At 36.6% G+C, this 19,900-nt stretch overlaps 1 protein-coding gene across 3 annotated transcripts in view; it reads right to left on the bottom strand.

Moving 5' to 3' along the window:
• Positions 1-19,900, bottom strand: part of Nav3 (neuron navigator 3) — a 432,474-nt gene that overhangs the window by 23,321 nt on the left and 389,253 nt on the right. Inside the window, exons 24-31 of one of the 3 annotated variants that reach the window (XM_012515124.1) lie at positions 17,958-18,069; positions 12,298-12,419; positions 11,414-11,434; positions 10,562-10,734; positions 10,227-10,292; positions 8,150-8,303; positions 6,540-6,714; positions 2,335-2,432 (exon numbers count right to left, since the gene is read on the bottom strand). In XM_012515124.1, coding sequence (XP_012370578.1) covers positions 2,335-2,432; positions 6,540-6,714; positions 8,150-8,303; positions 10,227-10,292; positions 10,562-10,734; positions 11,414-11,434; positions 12,298-12,419; positions 17,958-18,069 — 921 coding nt within the window. The remainder of the gene's footprint in view (positions 1-2,334; positions 2,433-6,539; positions 6,715-8,149; positions 8,304-10,226; positions 10,293-10,561; positions 10,735-11,413; positions 11,435-12,297; positions 12,420-17,957; positions 18,070-19,900) is intronic. The other 2 variants (XM_004623749.1, XM_023716139.1) reach the window with 2 other exon arrangements.

Raw genomic sequence — 19,900 nt, 5'->3', positions numbered from 1 at the left:
AACTAAAGTAACAGCAATAGCAATAATAGCAAGCAAGAAAGAGATTATCTGAATTGGTTTGTTAAGAAAAAACAATTCACGAGCATATTCAGTAGAAGAGAAAAGACAAGAATGAAAATATAGTCTTGCATTTTAATACAGTGGATCCATTCCTAACAAAAGGAAGTTGGCAGGAGGAAAAGGGTGAGAAAAACAAAGTAGCACTAGATCAGCGGAATCCTAGAAGTCCATTTTACAGTTTTTTGATCTTATCATTAAGGAGCCCAATGCTCAGCTTTTCATTTTTTAATTTTAATCCCATCCAGCTCTAAGAAATGTAATTCATGGTAGCATAATACCTGCAAATTTACAAAATAGGTCTAATTTTGAACTTATCAGAAAACTTACTTGAGGGGGACTTGCAAGAGAAAATTATGGGGTTCATTTAGCAAAGCAAAGTATATTTTTATAAGTAATGATCTTAACTCTATATTTTTACAGGATGGATTTCTGAGGAATTTCTGGAAGTATTAGAAATGTAAAGAGCTTAGAATCTGTAGTTTAAATGGTTTCTTTTATGTAGACTAGAAATAATTGCATGAAATAATGACTCTGATAGCAGTAGATAACATTAGTTATTACATTACAGTCCTATTTTTAGTCACTTATCAACTGACTAGAAAGTGGTCATTAAAGGGGTGTAGACACTGATCAAGTGCTATGTGACATGGAGTCTACAACACAGTTTTTATCACCTAGTTAAAAAAAAAAAAAAGGCCTGGGGGTAAATCACTTGGCTGGCTCCTATCCTGAATTTCTTGTAACATTTAACCTTATAAATGTAAATAACTACCACCACTGTGGAAACAACCAAAGTTAGAAGCCAACACTTTTTGCCAGAAAAGAGCTGAGAAATTTTCAGCTGAACCACTGTAGGTATGTTTTCTTCTCCTATTATGGGCTAAACGTTTGTTGCCCTGCCTGCCTCCTTTGCCCACTCATACCCTAATATGGTCAGTGTGGTGGTATCTGAACACAAGGTCTGTAGGTGTCACTAGAGTTGGATTAGTGTATCAGTTAGAGTGTGCATTAAGAGTGTGAGACTCCTGTGAAGAGAGGGGTATTAGGTGGCCTCTTTCCCTTCTCCCTAAGATGCTGAGCCAAGGCCATTTGAAAACACATCAAGAAGTTTACCATGTAGAAACCCAGGAAAGAGCCCTTTCCTGAAACCAAATGAGTCAAAACCTTGAACTTGGACTTTGTTAGCCTGTGAAAATGTAAAAAAGAAAAAAAAATCTATTGCATAAACTACCTCTTCTATAATATTTTGTTAGAGAGCACTAGAAAGCAAAGATGGCTTCTTTTTCAGAAGGTTTACTAGGGGGAAAAATGTTCAAACGCTCTGTTTTTTAGAGTTATTCTGAGAAGGAAAACTCATTTTCAATATATTTATAGAGAAGTTGAAATTGATGTGTATGCAATGCTTTAGAACAGAGGCTTTTAAATTACATTCAGTTAGGGTTTCCCCCAAGACAATTAGACATGAAGACCCACTGGAAGGTAGGCACAAATCGCTGCTCAAGCAGAAAGCTGACGGCTTTGGATTCCGTGGAACATTTGCTCAGTGTGAAATTCACAAGTGAGTCATGTCTCAAATGTTAGTATTTCAATTATTTCAAAGTTTTAAGAGATTTTGTTATTGATTAAAAGAGAAAAATTACATATGTACAAGTTTTATATTCTTGAGTACTCAGCCAAAGTTTTGACCTAAAACAATCTTTCTAGTTTTTTGAAAGAGATAGAGTCAAATAATATTGCCAGTGATATTTTGAAAGTGATATTTTAAATCTAAAGAATTAAGATACTTGCCCCATAAGCTATAATCTTGCTTAAAAATGACCCAGACATGTAGCATCGATGAGATTTGTTCTATGGATTTCAGTAGAATATGTCCCTCTGAATAGTATCTTTATTTGTACAGTCTTCTCTTTGTATTTTGGACCTACTATCAGCTCTGGTGATAGGCTACTGTACACCATATATATTACCTAAAAGATACTAGTGGCTCTGAAAGAGGCTGAGCAATAAGAATCTATGTCAAATAATACAATCATTTCTTTTTCTAAGTTTTAGAAATGGGAGGATGTCAACTAATACTGGTCATGTGATACTTGAGACACATTTCTAGTGATATGGTGATACAATTTTTTATTCTTCTTGTGTCTTAGGCTTCTATAATTAACATGCTATCAAGGCATATGCTTCCAATAGGATATTTAGTAGAATGAACCTTTAAACACAAACAGTTAACTCAGAGACATTCAGAATATGAAGAACATAATCTTAAAGAAATACCTTTGCCCGGCCATAGCCCTTGCTTATGGAGACTATAATTTTCACACTGCGACCGTCTTTATGTCCAGATGTATCTCCAGCATCATCCAGTAAAATATCTATCAAATTTTGAAGAAACAAATAACAAGGTTCCATTATCTCATATTTGTTCACTGTCCTTATTTTCTCCTTTACACTTTTTTTGTTGTTCATTGAAATCTGCTTCTCACTGTAGCCTTACTGGTTGGAAGTTAAATAGGACTCTGGTTATAGTTCAGTGGTAGAGGGTTAGTTTAGTAGGTAGAAAGCTCTGGATGCAGTCCCTAGGAACACCAGAAGCAAACAAATTACACACACATACAAGCACATTACAAATGAGGAAATGGAAATTTTCTGATTTGTTTATTATATACTGTATACATCTAACAAGTTACCCTACTGTATCCCATCGATTGTCACCATTTAAAAAGCCCTCTTCCTCATATATTACTTTTAATTCTTTTTATTGTAATGTTAGAAGTTTTGAGAAATTATAGGAAATTATAGTCTCCCTTGTCCTAACCATCTTTGCCCGGTTCTCATCGCTGTGAACCAAAAAACTTGGCTGTGCCACACCTCAGTGCCAAGAAGCTTCTGCCCGGGGCCAGACTACTGTGGACTGGATCTCCTACAACTGTGGGACAATGCAACCTCCCCTTCAAGTTACAGGCATCAGGTACTGAGCTGTATTGGCAGGAAAGCTGCCTGGTACAGCTGTGCTGTAAGAAATACAGCTATAAAATAACTTTGAGAGCTTGAGGAATATGAAGATTTACTCTAGAAATTTTTTAAATTTGCAAAAGCAATCCCTATACTAGAATTTAACTATTTTTGCAGATTAACACCCTTAAGATCTTTATCTTTTACTGATTCCACTCAAAACTCAAACTCTACAGGGAGTACTTCTTTTTCTCATTAAACAAAGTAACTATACTTCCTGTACTGTAAACCCAACTATTTGTGAGACTGAATGAAGGTTGTAAATTTGAGTTTAGCTGGGAAATTTAGTGAAGTTCTATCGTAAAATAAAACTTAAATAGGACTCTGGTTATAGTTCAGTGGTACAGGGTTAGTTTAGTAGGTAGAGAGCTCTGGATTCAGTCCCTAGGAACACCAGAAGCAAACAAATTACACATACATACAAGCACATTACAAATGAGGAAATGGAAATTTTCTGACTTGTTTATTATATACTGTATTCATCTAACAAGTTACCATACTGTATCCCATCGATTGTCACCATTTAAAAAGCCCTCTTCCTCATATATTATTTTTAATTCTTTTTATTCTAATGTTAGAAGTTTCGAGTAATTTTCCTTGTTTTTTATACCTAAGCTTCTTTTATTTCATGATCAAATTACCTCTTTAATATTTTGCTTAATTACTCATAAATACCTGTAAATATTCAACAAGTGCTTATTAAGAATAAAAGGTATAGTTTTATAAATATTTAGCAAATACTTATCAAGAAAAAAGACATAAAAAATTATGGTAGGCACTGGGAATAAATATCAAAATGAGAACAATGAATTATCTGCCTTTTCAGAATGTACATTTTCAACAAAAGTGTATCAGAATGTGTTTAGTTCTTGAAGAAAATAACCATGAACTAGTAATTGAAGGGAGAGAGCTCTATGTAAATGCCTAATCCTGGAAAGCTTCCTTGGAGATGTCTGGGCAACACTGAAAGACTGAAGTATACTAGGCTGTTGAAAATCCAGGGAAGAGTTTCAATCAATAAGAACGAGCACAGCAGCCTTGATGCAAGAACTCACGGAAGGCGAGGGGTAGCACAAAATGATGTCAGTGTAGGCAGTAGTCTATAGCAAGGTGTTTATCCTGATTACTGACCCCATATTTTCTCAGGTGGTCTTTGGAATATGTGATTCTTTCATCGTCAAACTAACTCTTGAAAACTAAACCTAAAATATGAAATTTCTCCTGACAATAGTGATGTCATGGCTCGGTTCTTGCTGTCCCCTCAAAGTCTCACATGTTGCAGCTGGGGAGTTTCAAAGTCAGCTAGACTAGGGTGTGCAAATGTGAACTAATCATGAGTGGCACTAAAATACTACGCTCATTAGAATTAGCATAGTCCTCGATGGCCACACCCGAAGGGCTGGTGGTAGAGGGCCAAGATGCGAGTCAGGCTGCCTGCCTGCCCTGTGCCGCCTTCCTGCCTGCCTGCCCTGCCGACCGTCTCTGCTCTGTCATGCCACGCTGCCTTGGAGCCGGCTGACTGAACCTCTACAAAGTGTGAGAGGAAATAAAACTTTCATCCTTTAGCTTTGGGTCTCAGGTATTTTGTCTTATAAAAAAGAAAAGTAACTAGGACAAGGGGGGTGAATATGAACAAGCAAAGGAGTGCATGTCTGTCTTGGGGCTTTGGATATGGGGCTACTTACAGCAAAATTAGATTAGCTTAACAATGTAATAGCAGAATCATCCAGATCTAGGTTGGACTACTGCTCACTATCTGGCTGCAAGATCTTGAAAAACAAAATTACTATAACGAGTAATTGGTTTTCTCATCTATAAAATGGGGCGTAAACAGCACCTCCTATTAACAGCACAAGAGATAAAGCTTTCCAAGTACTTTACCCTCCCTGTGTAGAATGCTTTGCTGTTATTTCTTTCAGCTTTATGTTTATTCTAAATTCACTTACTGATACAAGGAGGAATACACCATGAACCACCCTGGGTATTCCCTGCTCACAATACTTTGCTGGGATTATCACCTGAAGAAACAGCTTTCAAAACAGAAAAAGGAAGAAAGAGAAAAGAAACAAAACCCCAGAAAATTTAAGGAAAGAGTTCTCAGTACTTTGAGAAAAATAAGATATGACCCAAAATGTTTATGAACATTCTTTTTCTGAATTTTGGGAAGTTCCAGTTTATCTTTCAGTCATAAGACTATTTACTTTTCATATTATGAAAGGTATCAATAATAGTAGTTTTTAAAAAATATTTAGTACAGGGTCACTACACAGATCAGACTTGTAGTGATCCTTCCTGTTTTTCAACCTTCCAAGCGCTGGGATTACAGGCACGTGCCACCACGCCCAGTCTCAATTCCTGTCTCAGTGCACACCAGGGGAGGGACTCTTATGGCACATGTGGAATCGAACCCCGGTCCCTGTACCTGCTTTAAGCCGCTGAGCTATCTGGCCGGCCCAATAGTAGTTTTAAAAATTAAGACTTTTTGAAAAGAAATGATATATTAAAATATATATTTGGTATGGGCAAAGCTGTGTCATTTCTCGTATCAATTTCTCTTCCTTCTGCTTTTCCTCCTCTGGTTTCATACAAGACAACCAAGCTAAGGCTGCAATCCTACGACGGAATCTAAAACTAGCAGGCACATGCGTGTTACTGGTATGCGAGCGTCATCTGGTGGTTGTGCTTTGCAATTACTGCAGCCCTTCACGGAAACATTTCCTACACTAAATCTTACATCCATAAACTAATTCAAGGCCATAGGATCAATTATGTCTTATAATTGAATATTTCATCAGATATTAAGATAAAATGATGTCATATGATTCTGCTTGTAATTGAATCAAAACTGTACACATCTTCCATCATTAGTACTGGGGAATACAACAGAATCTTTTTGTCTGTTGAAAATTAAATAGAGCTGCAGACTGGGTGATGCGTAGCTGGCATTGTTCTCTGTCGCTAACAGCACGCAGGGTAACGTCTGGTCAAATTTAGAAGTAGGCTTTGTACACTGAAACCTCTATGAAAAGGCAAGAAGTTATTATAGATTCATGAGAACTAGTGAACACGGTTGAAAAGATTTACTAGTTTCTTCATCCTATTCATAATCATGGAGGAAGTAGTTTGCCAGCCGAAGTGATCTAAGAAAAAAAATCATTTGAAAACTGGACTTCTACCTCTTGATTCAGTTTCACAGAATATCCTTCAAAATTAAAAGGAGGGTTAATTGACGAGGAAAACCCCGGGACTTTTTTTTTTTTTTTTTTTTTTTTTTTTTAATGGTGGAACCAGGGATTGAACTCAGGGCCTTGCGCTTGCCAGGTTAGCGCTTATTGCACCAAGCCATCTCCCCGGCCCCTCGGGACTATTTCTGAGGATTAGCGTTGGCACTGACAGGCTCTCCAGGGCTCTCTGGCTCCGCGTCCCCCCTGCCCACCGCGAGCTCGCAGGCAAGCGCGCCGACGCACCTGCGGTCACCGACTCAGCGACGTTCAGGTTGTTGAGCGACAGCCCCAGCGACTGGCGTGAGGAGGAGGACGAGGTGCTGCTGGCGGACTCCGAGGGCGGCCGCGCGGGCTTAGCCGCGTTTCCGGTCTCAGCCTTTAACCGGTCGTTTTCAGCCTTCAGAATCTCAATTTCATTCTGTTAAGGAGATAGAAAACGCGAAACAACCAATTGTGCTAACTTGAGAGAATGTCATCAAAATTTATGGCAGACTGAATTTTCTATTGAATAAAGCATGTGGTAGTATGTTAAATAAGCAAATCACGGAATATTTACATGCTCCTGTATGCGCGAATAGAAATCCTAGCAGTAATATGTTTTGTGTTGCTGGGAATGAAACCCAAGGCCTCCTCTGTGCTGGGCAACACTCTACACTGAGCTGTATTCCCAGTCCTATTTTTTTTTTAAAGCTGTCCTATTTTGGAGACGTTTTCTGGACTTGGTCTCATTTAAATTAAGAATAATGTAGCCATATACTTCCTAACACTTTCATTTTAAAGTGATACGAAAATTTCATTGGCAAATAATGCACTTGTAATTCTGTGAATTCAGGGAGAGTAGGAAACCGAGCAAAACAAAACATAATATCAGTAAGGCGATTTGAAATTACTTCTACACCCTCACTAGCACATGAAAGGGTTTGTTTTTCAATACAGGACACTCAGCTTATAAAACAACAAAAACCTTTTCATGAATATATACAGGGGCAGCTGAGTCTGCTCAAGAGTGAGCATTTCTTATTTCAGCCGTCTGTGGAACCAAGTGATTACTGTTTTAAAAATAATAAAATGAAAACTTAGTCTGAGTACAGACTGATTCTGAATTTAGCCTCTACATGTTTCCAAAAGAAAAAAAAAAAAAAAAAAAAACCACAAAAGCTTTACTTTTACAGATGGCACTGTAAGCCACTTTTACTTCCATGTTCAGAAAGCTTGGGTTGAATCTCTTTAGCTTCCTTTCCATTTGAAAGACAAAATAGATGAAGATATTTGAAAGTTAGATTTAACATGAGCATTTTTAAAATTATTTAGTACAGGGTCTACAGGGTCTCACTAGGTAGATCAGACTCATAGTGATTCTCCTGCTTGCAGCCTTCCAAGCGCTGGGATTACAGGCATGTGCCACCACGCCCAGCCTCAAGCATCATCTCAGCGCACCCTGGGGATGGGGATCGAACCCCATTCCTACATCTGCCTAAGCAGGAGCTTTAGTCCCTGAGCTTTCTGGCTGGCCCTTAACATAAACATTTGTTTTAAAGCCATCATTAGCATAATTCAATGGGAAGTGAAGAGGAAGAATTTTGGTTGTTTCTGTAAAACCAGCTTGAGGTCTGGACCCAATCACTAGTCCAAGTATCTTGAATGGCCCTTGATTTAAGTACAACCGGCTACTTCCATTACCACTCTGGATTTCAGAAAATTCCTCGTTTGGCATTAAGAACTAAGTTGGAAAGATTGAATGAACAGAGTGTATTTCCATGGCAGATCTGAAGTAGAATTAATTGTCTATAACTCAGAGAAAAAGCCACGCTCTGGTCTCTCCATCTGTGCCCTAAAGGCGCTTTGGCTCTGACCTGCATCCGGTTCATGGCTTCACGGATCTGATCCAGGTGATGAGCGGAGCTGAGGGCCTCCAGGCGGATGTCTGTTAATTTTAATTCCTTTTCTCGGAGCTCACTTTTCAGCTGCAGAATTATCTCTGCTTCAGCCTCTGTGCATTCGCAGATCCTGAAGAAAAAGCAAGAGCAAAAACCATCTCACCAAATTGGTGGTCAGGGGCAGCCAGCAGATTAGAAAAAGCCTTTTTAAAAGACTGAACTGTGATCCTATCCAGCAGGTACAGAAATTATTTGCTGCTGGCAAAACCTGCAGAAAAACAGAAAGTTTTCACAACAGTAATATGTTCATAGGTTCAAAACTGAAAGTAGCTGCCCTTTTCTTTCCATCTTCCTTACCTATATTCTGAGGTTTAAAAACTTTTTATGAAGCACAATATAAAGTCAGATGAATTGCAATAGTGCTCCATTTTATTTCATGTGTTTTGAGGAACTTAGAACTCTATTTGCAACACATGAAATATTTTGCTTTTAAAACATCAAGGTATTGCACATTCAAATGGTGATTTGTTCTTTTGTAAAACTCTTTCAACAATAACCTGATTTGCCTCCATACTGTTTTTCAGGTAGATACCATGAAAATTGGATATAAATATTGCAGAAAATAATTAGAGAGGTTAGTGTGAGACATTTACGTAATGGATGAGTGTTATACAACCTTGTTAGGCTCAGCGATCTAGATCACAGCGAAAGAAGGAAAGACAGCGACTCCAGCCACCCTGGAGGCTGGGCGCAGAGTGTGCAGAAGGTCCCGTATATTACAACTTCATTGCTTTGTTTCATGTGTAGTGGGGGGGGGGCAGCTTTGTAAATCTCTATGAAAATAATTTGTTTCGTGTGAATTAGTATCTTTTCCATTTAAAATTTGAGAGCTGTTATTGATCACAAAATACAAATAATTTGTGCCTATGTCGGTGATGAGATTGTGTACCATAGTGACCATTTCATTTGACAGGGTTTTTTTTTTTTGTTCTTTCTTTCTTACTTGCTTTATTGCTTTCTCTCTGTCTGTCTGTCTCTCTCTCTCTCTTTTCTGTATTTAGGACAGGGTCTACAAGCTCTACAGGGTCTCACTATGTACATAAGACTTGTAGTGATTCTCTTGTTTTCAACCTCCCAAGTGCTGGGATTACAGGCACGCGCCACCACGTCCAGTCTCAATCACCATCTCAGCGCACCCCAGGGATGGGGCTGTCACTGCACCCCGAGGACTGAACCTTGGTTGCTGTGCCTGCCTAAGCAGGCATTTTAGTCTGCTAAGCTATCAGGCTGGCCCTGTTTTGTTTCTTTTCGATACAGGCTTTCACTATGCAGTTCAGGCTGGCCTTGAATTCATAGCAATCCTCCTGCTCAGCCTCCCAAGTGCTGGGATCACAGGCATGAGCCACCACGCCCACTCACCCATTTGACAGTACTATCATAGTTATTGTCATGGTGTGGTTACACCGGAAAATCTGATCTAGATGGTATATTTTTTTAAAAAATGTATTTAATACAGGGTTTACAGGGTCTCACCACGTAGATCGAACTTCTGGTGATTCTCCTGTCTTTACAGTCAGCCTTCACGCCCAGTCTCAATCCCTGTACCAGCGAGCCCCAGGGGTGGGGCCAGCACAGCTTGTGGTGTCAGGGATTAAACCCTGGCCACTGTGCTCTGTCCAAGCAGGCACTTTAGTCTGCTGAACGTTCCGGCCTGCCCTTAGACAATATATTCAAAACAGAATCATGTCATCAAAGTATGCTCCTACATCTTAAATGTTGTGGGCTTTTGTGTGTGTGTGTGTGTGTGTGTGTGTGTGTGTGTGTGTGTGTACTACTGAATACTGGGTTATGGCAGAAATATCATGTTAGATTATCGAATAAAATCAAAGAAAAGTGAATTATAGATTGGTTTTAAGAAACTAAATTTTAGTTGAAAAACAGAGAAAAGAAATTTGTGGTAGAAATGCATGCAAATGATTTTTTAAAGAGCAAAAATAACTGGGTTAGGTTAGAACCTGGTTCTTTATAATTTTCATGCATCACACCATTTTACCGGGATCTGTGCTTGTAGATCACAGGGCCATTTTGCCGTTTCTTTGGTGGCCAAACAAGGGGTGACCTGCATGTGCGCACAGTTAGATGCGTGGATAAATGAAAGTGAAAAGAAGAATCATGATTCAGGAAAGAGCAGAATGAGAACAAGAAACATTTGACTCTAGCAAGAAAAATCAAAATGAAACATATACTGCCCATGATTCTCACTAAGATCTGAAAGTGATTGGCAGTGACAAAAGTACCGCTGTTCCTATTTAGAACATGAACATGGGCTTGGCCTGAAATTGTTTCTAAAATCTACTAGGGCTGTGTTTTGCAGAGGTAGTGACTTACGCTGAAGCAGAATGAGAGGGCTTCATGGATGTGGAGCCGCAGGTACTGGCATTATGGGGCAGCTTGGGGGACGCAGGAAGGGACGAATCAGTAAGCTCTTCAATGTCTGAATGTGAAGAAGGTGGCTTGGTGGACTTCTTCTTTCCGAAGGCTTGCTTGAAAGAGCTTCTTAGCTGAAAGAAGGGCAGAAATTACCTATCGTGTCTGCTTGTGCTTTTGGGGGGCTTTTGCTTTGGGGCGTTAGTTTGCAGGTGCCACCCTAGCCACTGCCTGGGGTCAGTATATTTAAGCATAGTATTAACAGTTGCAGCACAATATCTCTTTAAAAGAAGACATTGCATTTGATGTTTCCCTGTATTCTTGTATTAATGCAGCGCAGCGCAAACATGGAAGGCTTTGGAGCAGCGCAAGGTCAAGGCATGGCTGTCAGAACACTCATTTAAAACTAAGTACCTTGAAGGGATCTTCACTCCCAATGCTTCTCTCTTCAAGGCAATTTGTTTTAAATGGCCACTTTAGTGCTACAATCAAGTCATATCCTGCTGACAGTACAAACTTAAAAAGCAAAATGAAATCAAATTCACCTAACACTCCATTAATTGTGATTTTCTATTCAAATTTTCAATTCCCAGACTATTCAGAACCAGAATTGGTATCCCCTGCAGCTCTATTCATAAAACGGTTTTGCTTCTTTTTAAAATTTGAGATTAAAATGAAAAGACACAAAGAAAAGACATACAAGGTAATCTGGTTTTGAAAGGTATAAAAGCCTACTGCCAAAATGAACAGCATTCATGCCAAGGCAGGGTTTTTGTAGAGATGCATGCCAAATTGTCCACAGTTTATATTCACCTCACTTCCTCTAGAGTTCACCTTGCAGGAACATGAAAGAGTGTGGAATTACAAATCAAGGGAATGAAGGCTGATCAGTATTTTAAAATATTACCTGCATAAACATTTTTTAAACAAAAAAGTTGTTTTCAATATTTACCAAAAGCACTCTGGTAAAATCCAATAGTTTTGCTTTGAGTTTCACCATGAGTTCTATTTTATTTAGAAATCTCTCCTTGTTTCATGGTAGTGAGAGAAATCCTTCATTGTTCTGAAACTATCTGCAGTGATAGTGTCTTCCTCTCAGTTTTAAGGCAATTGATTCATAGATACTTTTCATAAAATATGAAAAACATAAATTTTGATGAAAATATCTCAAACTTAAAACACAGATTTGTTCAAGTTTCTATGGTTTTTCCACATCCTCTTGGCAAAAGACAAACAAAACAAAACAAAGCAAAACAAAAACAAAAACAAGCAGACATTAATGCAATTGACTTCTTATGTTCCTCATGAGGTAACATTTTATTCATTCTATTGGCCTTGATGACCCCAAAGACAAGGTTGCACTTGAGGTCTCCTCTCTCCCTTTATCAACTCCAATATCCTTCTTACTTATCACCACCATCAACACCACCACTGCCATCCCCTCTCTGGCTACCATTGTTATCATTGTTTCATCTTTGTCCTCACCACTCTGACAATAAGCACCTGCTCTTAGTCACAATTTCCAGTGTACACTCTTCACTGTTCTGCCCTATTAATCTCAGAGATAAGTGCAGCATGGGGATACCAGGCACTTGATTGTGACTCTGAAAACTTCCCTAGATTTCTATGGTCACCAAGAAAGAAGACCGAGTTGTTATGCAATGACAAGATGGCTTAGATGGGCGATGCGGGCTTACCCAGTTTTTCTTTTTCTTCTTCTTCGAGTCAGCATCGTTACCACTGCCAATACTGGAATGGCTGGTGGCACTGTTGATACTAGAAACACTTTCAGAAGAATGCTGTCTTCTGATGCGGAGGTCTAACAACAGATAGAGAATATCACATTCATTCCGATTCTCAGTCTGAAAGGATAAATCCTCAAGGCTTTCTGAGAGGAAGTTCTCTAACAAAGTTCAACAAAGCTTTGTACAGATCATTTCAGGGCAATTTTGGTCTTACAAATTTAATAATGTGTGACCATATTTGCTTTAATTAACTGAGTTATCTACATTAAGATTCAATGAGTATCTCCTCAGTCTGAAGCACTGGTGGTTTAATGAGTTATGAGTCCTATCCAAAAATGAAATGCTATGCTAGTGATTCTACTGAATACCTGGATCAAACAACAATTCCAACATGATTTATTCCAAATGATTAGTTCCATGGAGTAAGTAGAAATTCATAATAGGATGAGAATTAATTCTGTCTTTTTAATATTTGTGCTTTGAATCAAGTTATCAAAGCCAAATATATTAGCTTTCCATTCCATTGCATTGTATCCTGTTAGAGCCAAAACATAAGCATATTATCTCGCAAATGAAGAAATTCAAGGGCAAAGAAATCCAGTAACTTGATCAAGGTCAAAGAGGCAATGAAGATAAGAGTTTCAAAGAGTATAGGCACTATGAATTCGGGAATTAATCAGAGAACATTTTTAAGACAATGTAGTACTTTTAACATATTCCTAGGCTCTGTACATGACTTAGAATAGCAACACTAACAGCAGTGTGTTTGCAAACTCCTTAGCTTTATTCTTAAACAACTGAAATTAATTTAAGTACTAAATGTATTTTGCACATGGACATATAATTGAAAAATAGTGAAGTCACATTCACAGCTAGACTAATTCTAATATATGGCATGCTAGCGCTACTATAGTTACACAAGATATTTTGAAGAGAAGAACATCTGATATTTAACCATGTCAAAAGTCTAACTTATTCCATAGAGTTAGCTTATACATTCATTTATAGCCATTAAAATTGAAATTGAAATTTTATCTACTTTCATTAAATTGATGTTAAATGTTGGTGAGACACTTAGAGAATTTATGAGATCATATCTGTTTTCAGGACATTCCTACTAACTTATTTAATCAACATCAATGCACATTAACCAAGCAAAATATTCTCTGTGGAACTTGGAGGTTGTCACAAAAGTATCACAAAATAATTTTTCAATTAGTTTCCATAGACAATTGTTTAAAATGAAGTCTGTCCAGCTGAACAATTTTTGAACAGCAAAAACGATCAATGGCAATAAGTCATAAGTCCATTACTTCATGTGTCAAAGTGATTCAGATATACATATGTATATATACAGATATGTGCATATCTGTATATATTCACACTTATACACATACAATAACTATCTTTATTTTCTCATTAAGGAAATCATGCTGACAAATTCTATAGGAGGAAAAATATAGCTACTTTTCAAATTTCTTAGAGCTTGGTCACTTAGAATTTTTTTATACAATAGTGATGAAGGTATTTACAGATTTTTTCCATGTAAAAATATTATTAAATTCAAAACCTGAATCAAAGTACTTATTGTACCATTTTTATTAAACAATAAAATAGCCTTTAATCATTTAGTATGTCATACAAATAAATAATAAGATATGTGTAGATTTATTTTTATGTTTTAAATTTCTGGTGCAGTTGGTTACTAGCTTTTCTGATCAAGATATAATATTTTTTAATTTTTTTCTTAATAATTAACTTTTATAAATAGAAGAGATAGTGTCAGAAAATTCTAGTTTTATTTGTACCTGGAATTAATAAGTTGTACTTTATTTTTTATGAGCACCAATTTAAAAGTGGGTAAATTACTATAATCATAATTCAAATATATTCCTTGAAAGTTTTAGTCACCTTTCAAAAAACTGCATTTACCATTAAAGAGTAGTACAATCATCCTCTCGATATTATCACAGAAGTTAGGGTGATGGGCCTTACTCTTTTCCAACAATTCCTTTCTAGTGCTTAGACAGATTGGATTCAACCTATAAAGCACCATAGAGCTAGTAAAGAAGAACTAACCAATGTACTTCAACAACTTGAATAACTGGAGAATGCTATTTTCAAGCTATAATTTCCAGTCACATGTTGGTTCTCTCATTTATCTTTCCCTTCACACCTTCGGCATCAGTTCCGCCTCAGATCAGGCCTCCAGCATCGCTTACCTGGCGTGCAGCACATATCGCAATCCTACCTACTCACCTTTTTCAACTCCTAAGTTAAGACCTTTCAACAGACTCTAATTTCAGTAATATTAGAAAAACTCCAATGTGAAACATCTGAGCAAGAAGCCCTCAAGGAAAGGACAGATAAACAGGTCAGTACTCTCTCCTCCTCTGTGCTCTGCTCATGTCGCCTTTGTTCATGATCTTTGCTGAGTCTGTTCTGTAAATGCACTACTAGCTCTTGAATTTCAAAGCCCTTCTTGCACATTCCTCCTCAGTTGTTACCGTATGATTTTGTAGTCCCCCACCCCCAAAGTGTTGGTGCCGGGGAAAGGTCTTTCCTGAGTGTTCAAGCTCTCCTAGTTTCCCAATACCCTTTCCCCCCTCCCATGACACCTTAATCTTATCTATCTTTAAATTTGGAACTATTTTCTGCTCTGTCACTAGACTAAATAGTCTAAAATCTACTTTATTTGCTATTGCTGTCTAAATCCAGAACTCCGTACATAGTGTGAAACAATGAATATACACTTGTTGAATGATTTTATTCTGATTATTCATTTATTAAACTTACCTACCATTATTCTTAACAAGTATTTACTATGAATGGCAATTTAATATGTGTTGCTGATCTGCCCTTGGTAATTGTTAAAAGAAAACTCTTTCATTTTATACAGAAGTAATGACTTTTAAAAAATAGCATATTGAGAAAAAAATGAAAGTGTCATATTCTCAATTTTCAATTTCACATAAACTGTGCTTGCTATAATAACTTTATGTGTCTTTCATTCCAGTGAATTGTGAGTCTTTTGAGTACAGTCATTCATTTGTATCTTTTTTAGGTATAACCATGTCAAGTATTCAGCAGATACTTAAATATGCTTTTAAGTAAACATATTATTTTATTCTAGTCTGTATGTTATATCTCTTGCTAATAAATGTGATACATAAGCTTAGAGAAAACAGAATGGTAAAGTAACATATTTGTATATGATTTAGTCATCCCTTGACCTGTTTATGAAAGTTCTGGTGCATTACAAATATTTATCTTAACATCATATGTTAAAACTTATGTAACAAATATATTTTAAAGTCTCAATCACTGAATTTCAGTATCATTTCAGAGTATAAATTTAGAGAGCATCCAATCACCTGAATAACTCAGTGGAAAGATACACAGTTACTCCAACTGAATGCTTAGTCTATGCAGTATTAATAGTCAATGTGATGGAAAAAAACTTTCAGAATTTAATATTAATTAGTATCTCTTCAGAAATACCTTCTATATATTCTGTATATAGCCAATGCTTTATAAATAACTTTTCTAGTTTTAAAATAGAAAAAAATTACTTTTTAACATTTCTTAACTATATTAGATACATTTTCTCTTTCACTTAGGCACTACCATTCCCACATTTCTGAGCAAAGGAATTCCTAGTTTTTATTTCAAGCAGACAGATTTTACTACCTGTTGCCTAAGAGAAAAAGAAACCTTCTAGAAAGTTCTACTTCAGTGACTTGTGCTGTATTAAATAAGGGATTAAGCCTTTTTAATCCCTTCTGGACCTATTTACGACACAAAGATTTAGAACATAAGCTGCTTTATTATGGCTCTAAGATAAGCTTTAAATACGCAGTAATTTTCCATGTAGCATAGAAATCAACTCCCCCACATGGAAAGTTCCTAAGTTCTTCAGAAAAATAGACCATAGAAAACTAGTGTGTCTTTTAACTAAAGTATATCTCATATTAAATGATCATTTTCCTAATATTTAAATTCAACTATTCTTTGTTCAATTATGTTATTATCTTCTGTAAAGTTTGACTAAGACCCTTTTTTATGTGCAAGTCTTAATCACAGGCATTAGGATGGAAAGTCAAGCCCTGCCACCATGAGTACAGAAAGACTGAATAATGGACTTTTTAAAAAGTACACCGATTTCTGGCAACCTACATTAGGGATTTTCATCCAGTTTAGGGGGAAGGCATTTTTAATTCCTGCCATTTTCCAAAAACATCTTATGCTTAACTAACATGGTACTAACTTCCAAGGGGAATGAACAGGCTGCATTAGGAACTTACACTTGACAACTTAGAAGAAAATAAGGACACCTGAAGCTTGGGCTATAGATAGAGCAAAACAAAAGAGCAAGAGAGGAAGTCGAGAACAACATCTCACATGTAATTACAATCACTGAATTTTTTTTGGAGTGAATAAAGCTGGCCAAGAAAGATTATGTCACATTGAAAAGTTTGAATATCCACTGAAAGGCAACAGATACCTGTGGACATAGGAGTTTAGATGATGGCTTTGGCTGTGCTATGAAGAATGGTCAAAAGTGGGTAAGTTTCAGAGCAGGAAGCCTGTCAGATGCAGTTTCCACCACTAACACAATGAGAATTTTAAGAGTTTTATTAATTAACTGTCGTATAAGTCACTATCAATCCTGGAGAGAACAGTTGTGCTATTTTAGGAAATGGAAGGAACAACCTAACACACTGGCTCCAAATCCCAAGACAAACGCAATTATTATGTAGAACAAACATATATTACTGATAAAAATATTCCAAAGATGTTTTGCATGTCTGACAGAACACAGAGGTTTAGGAAAATAATTTTAAACTGAGAAACAGTCAAGCACATTTAATGCTATTAAAAGGAGCCAAGAGGTGACTAAGAAGAACCTACGTAAAGAAAAGATGACACAACAATGAGCACTTCTTCAGTGGAGAACCAAGTGATAAGCATGGTGTCAAGGAGTTTTTCTATAGAAAATATGAAATTCATGATAGCGAAAAACAGGTCAAATGTTAGTCGTCTTCTTACATTTAAATTACCTATGAGAATTGATCTTTGTAAAAAAAAAAAGAAAAGAAAAGAAAATGAAATGAAATGAAATAATGAAATGAAATGAAGTGAAGTGAAATGAAATGAAATGAAATGAAATGAAATGAAATGAAATGAAATGAAATGAAATGATCCTTGTATCGATCACACCCAGAAGAAAGTGCTTCTCATGTTCACCTGTTGGTATATTTGCAGATTGGCTGTTTAATGTTACATATAGCTCTAGATTACCATAATCATGGCTGGTCTTGATTTGCTGTCAGAATGCAAGCATTAATAAGTCCACTCTCCCACACCATGGAGAGAATTTTTTTCCAGATTATAGAAATGAATTCATTAAGGTAATTTTCAAAATTATTTGGTAATGAAGGCTATTATTCTCAAAGTTAGACTTCTGATCACATTAATTGCATCTTGTTTTTTTTTAAAAGGTAGTGCCACTGAATAATGCAGTTTTCCTCCAACTAGTAAGTAATGATTAGTAAAAAAAAAAAAAGTAGCTTGTTCTATTGGATAAAAAATAGCAATATTTCTAAATATACCTTTGGGAGGGTGGTCTGGACCGTTCAGGGCTCCCTGAATAGCAGCCTGGGCAGCAGAATTCTGGGCCTTCAGCATTTCAATGGTTTCTCTTAGTTCTATAAGTTCTGATTCCTGTGGAATAAAGAGTTTGGGAGTTTTAATATTGGAGAAAAAAAAATAAAATGGCCTTGTTTAAAGTTCTCTATCAAATGGGTTTAGTTTCACGTTGCACCACCCCCTGAGAGATCTGGATGTTTCTCTGACCTTGTTATATTTTATCTACCAGCTTCTTTCTTAGCTAAACTAAAATTGTAAGACTTTTTTGCATTAGTTAAGTCCTATAAAAGTGTTTCAGTCCTTAGTCCTTTCAAAGGGTGACTTCCAAGCTGATCAGTAGAACACCAAACAAGATATCACATCATTCAGAATGTGACATTCAGAATGTTTGGCTTAGATACCAAACATGTAATATTATGTGTAATTACATTTGATGTTTAGATGTTGGGATCAAACTATTGCATTTTATTGTATTTACAGTTACCTGGAAACTGTGAGGTTTTGTCAAATGATTGATTTTTAGATTTTGTATAAAGTGTTTTATAGTTGATAATTGATTCTTTATACACAAATATATAACATGAAGGTCATCCTAACACACTTCTACTAAATATCATTTTATTAAAGTCTGTTGGTATATCAGGGTTGTCTTAGATCCTGAAACTTTCATCCAGTAAAATTCCTAGTATGGGGAAATACTTAAAAAAATATGTGATATACAATTCTTGAATAACAAATTTTAAAAAAAAGCTTTCAAATTAGTTTTTTTTTTATAAAACTTATGTTTTCTTATTGACCTTAGGATAATTTGAAGTTATATCATAATACAAATCACTATTTCAATTTATATTTGACATTTTACTTAATTAGTAATAATTTATTATGAGGACAGTAAGAGAGTTGGGGGAGAAATAAAGGAAAGGGACTGTGTGCTCGCAGCCTGGACAACATCTCCATCAGAGGCTCAAAAATAAGAGATATCTTTCTTGATGGTGACAGAATAGTAAGTATTAGATGCTTTTTCAGCATCTCACCAGGCGAAATCCTTAGTAATGTGCTTGTCACTCATAATTTTCTCTAATGTCTTTAGCAGAAAGTCAATCAGGTTTGGACTCCTCACCAGTTGGGGAACAGTTTATCTGTATTCAATATATTCCAGAACATAGGAAAAAAGGTAAGGATTTTCATTGCATGAAATTTCTTACCACATGGGAATGCCCAGTGACTGTTCTAACCTTGGACACTTAATAAAAGATAGACAATGCTAATTAAAAAGATATACAGGTTAGGATAGGTACTTGAAACCCCTACACTTATTTTCATTGGGTAATTGTATCCCTGACGAGAACAGCTAGATTTAAAAAGCCAAATTCTTTTCATAGACTATTCATACGTTACAAATCAAAGAACCTTATAATGAGAAATCAATGGTAACCTCTTGAAGTTACACATAGGTCATTAAATATTTGGCTGTAATCCATTTGCACTTACCTGTCATAATGGGAAAACCTGATATTTATGGAAAATTGTCCAATCCAGTTTATTATATTTCTGTCTTTCTTTATTTCTAACTTCTGTATTTTGGCTCTTGCCTAACTAGCAACATGTAGGTTATATTAAACACTTAAAATTAATTCCCTGATATAGAATATTTACTGGAAATTCATTGTTTTTACCAGAAAGTTATTAAAAAGGAACAACTATAGGGCTAGCTAAATAGCTCAGTGGATGAAAATGCCTGCAAGGAGAAACAGGTGCCTGCGGTTCGATTCCAGGCCTGCCGTGCCAGCCCCACCCCCGGGGTGCCCTGAAATGGCAACTGAGACTGGGCATGGTGGCGCCCACCTGTAATCCCAGTACTTGGGAGGTGTAAACAGGTGGATCACTACAAATCCAATCTAGTAGC

Source organism: Octodon degus, unplaced genomic scaffold (assembly GCF_000260255.1).
Source record: "Octodon degus isolate 3935 unplaced genomic scaffold, OctDeg1.0 scaffold00004, whole genome shotgun sequence".
NCBI lineage: Eukaryota > Metazoa > Chordata > Mammalia > Rodentia > Octodontidae > Octodon > Octodon degus.
The sequence above is the reverse complement of the archived record's forward strand: the minus strand, read 5'-3'. Positions and strand labels throughout refer to the sequence as shown.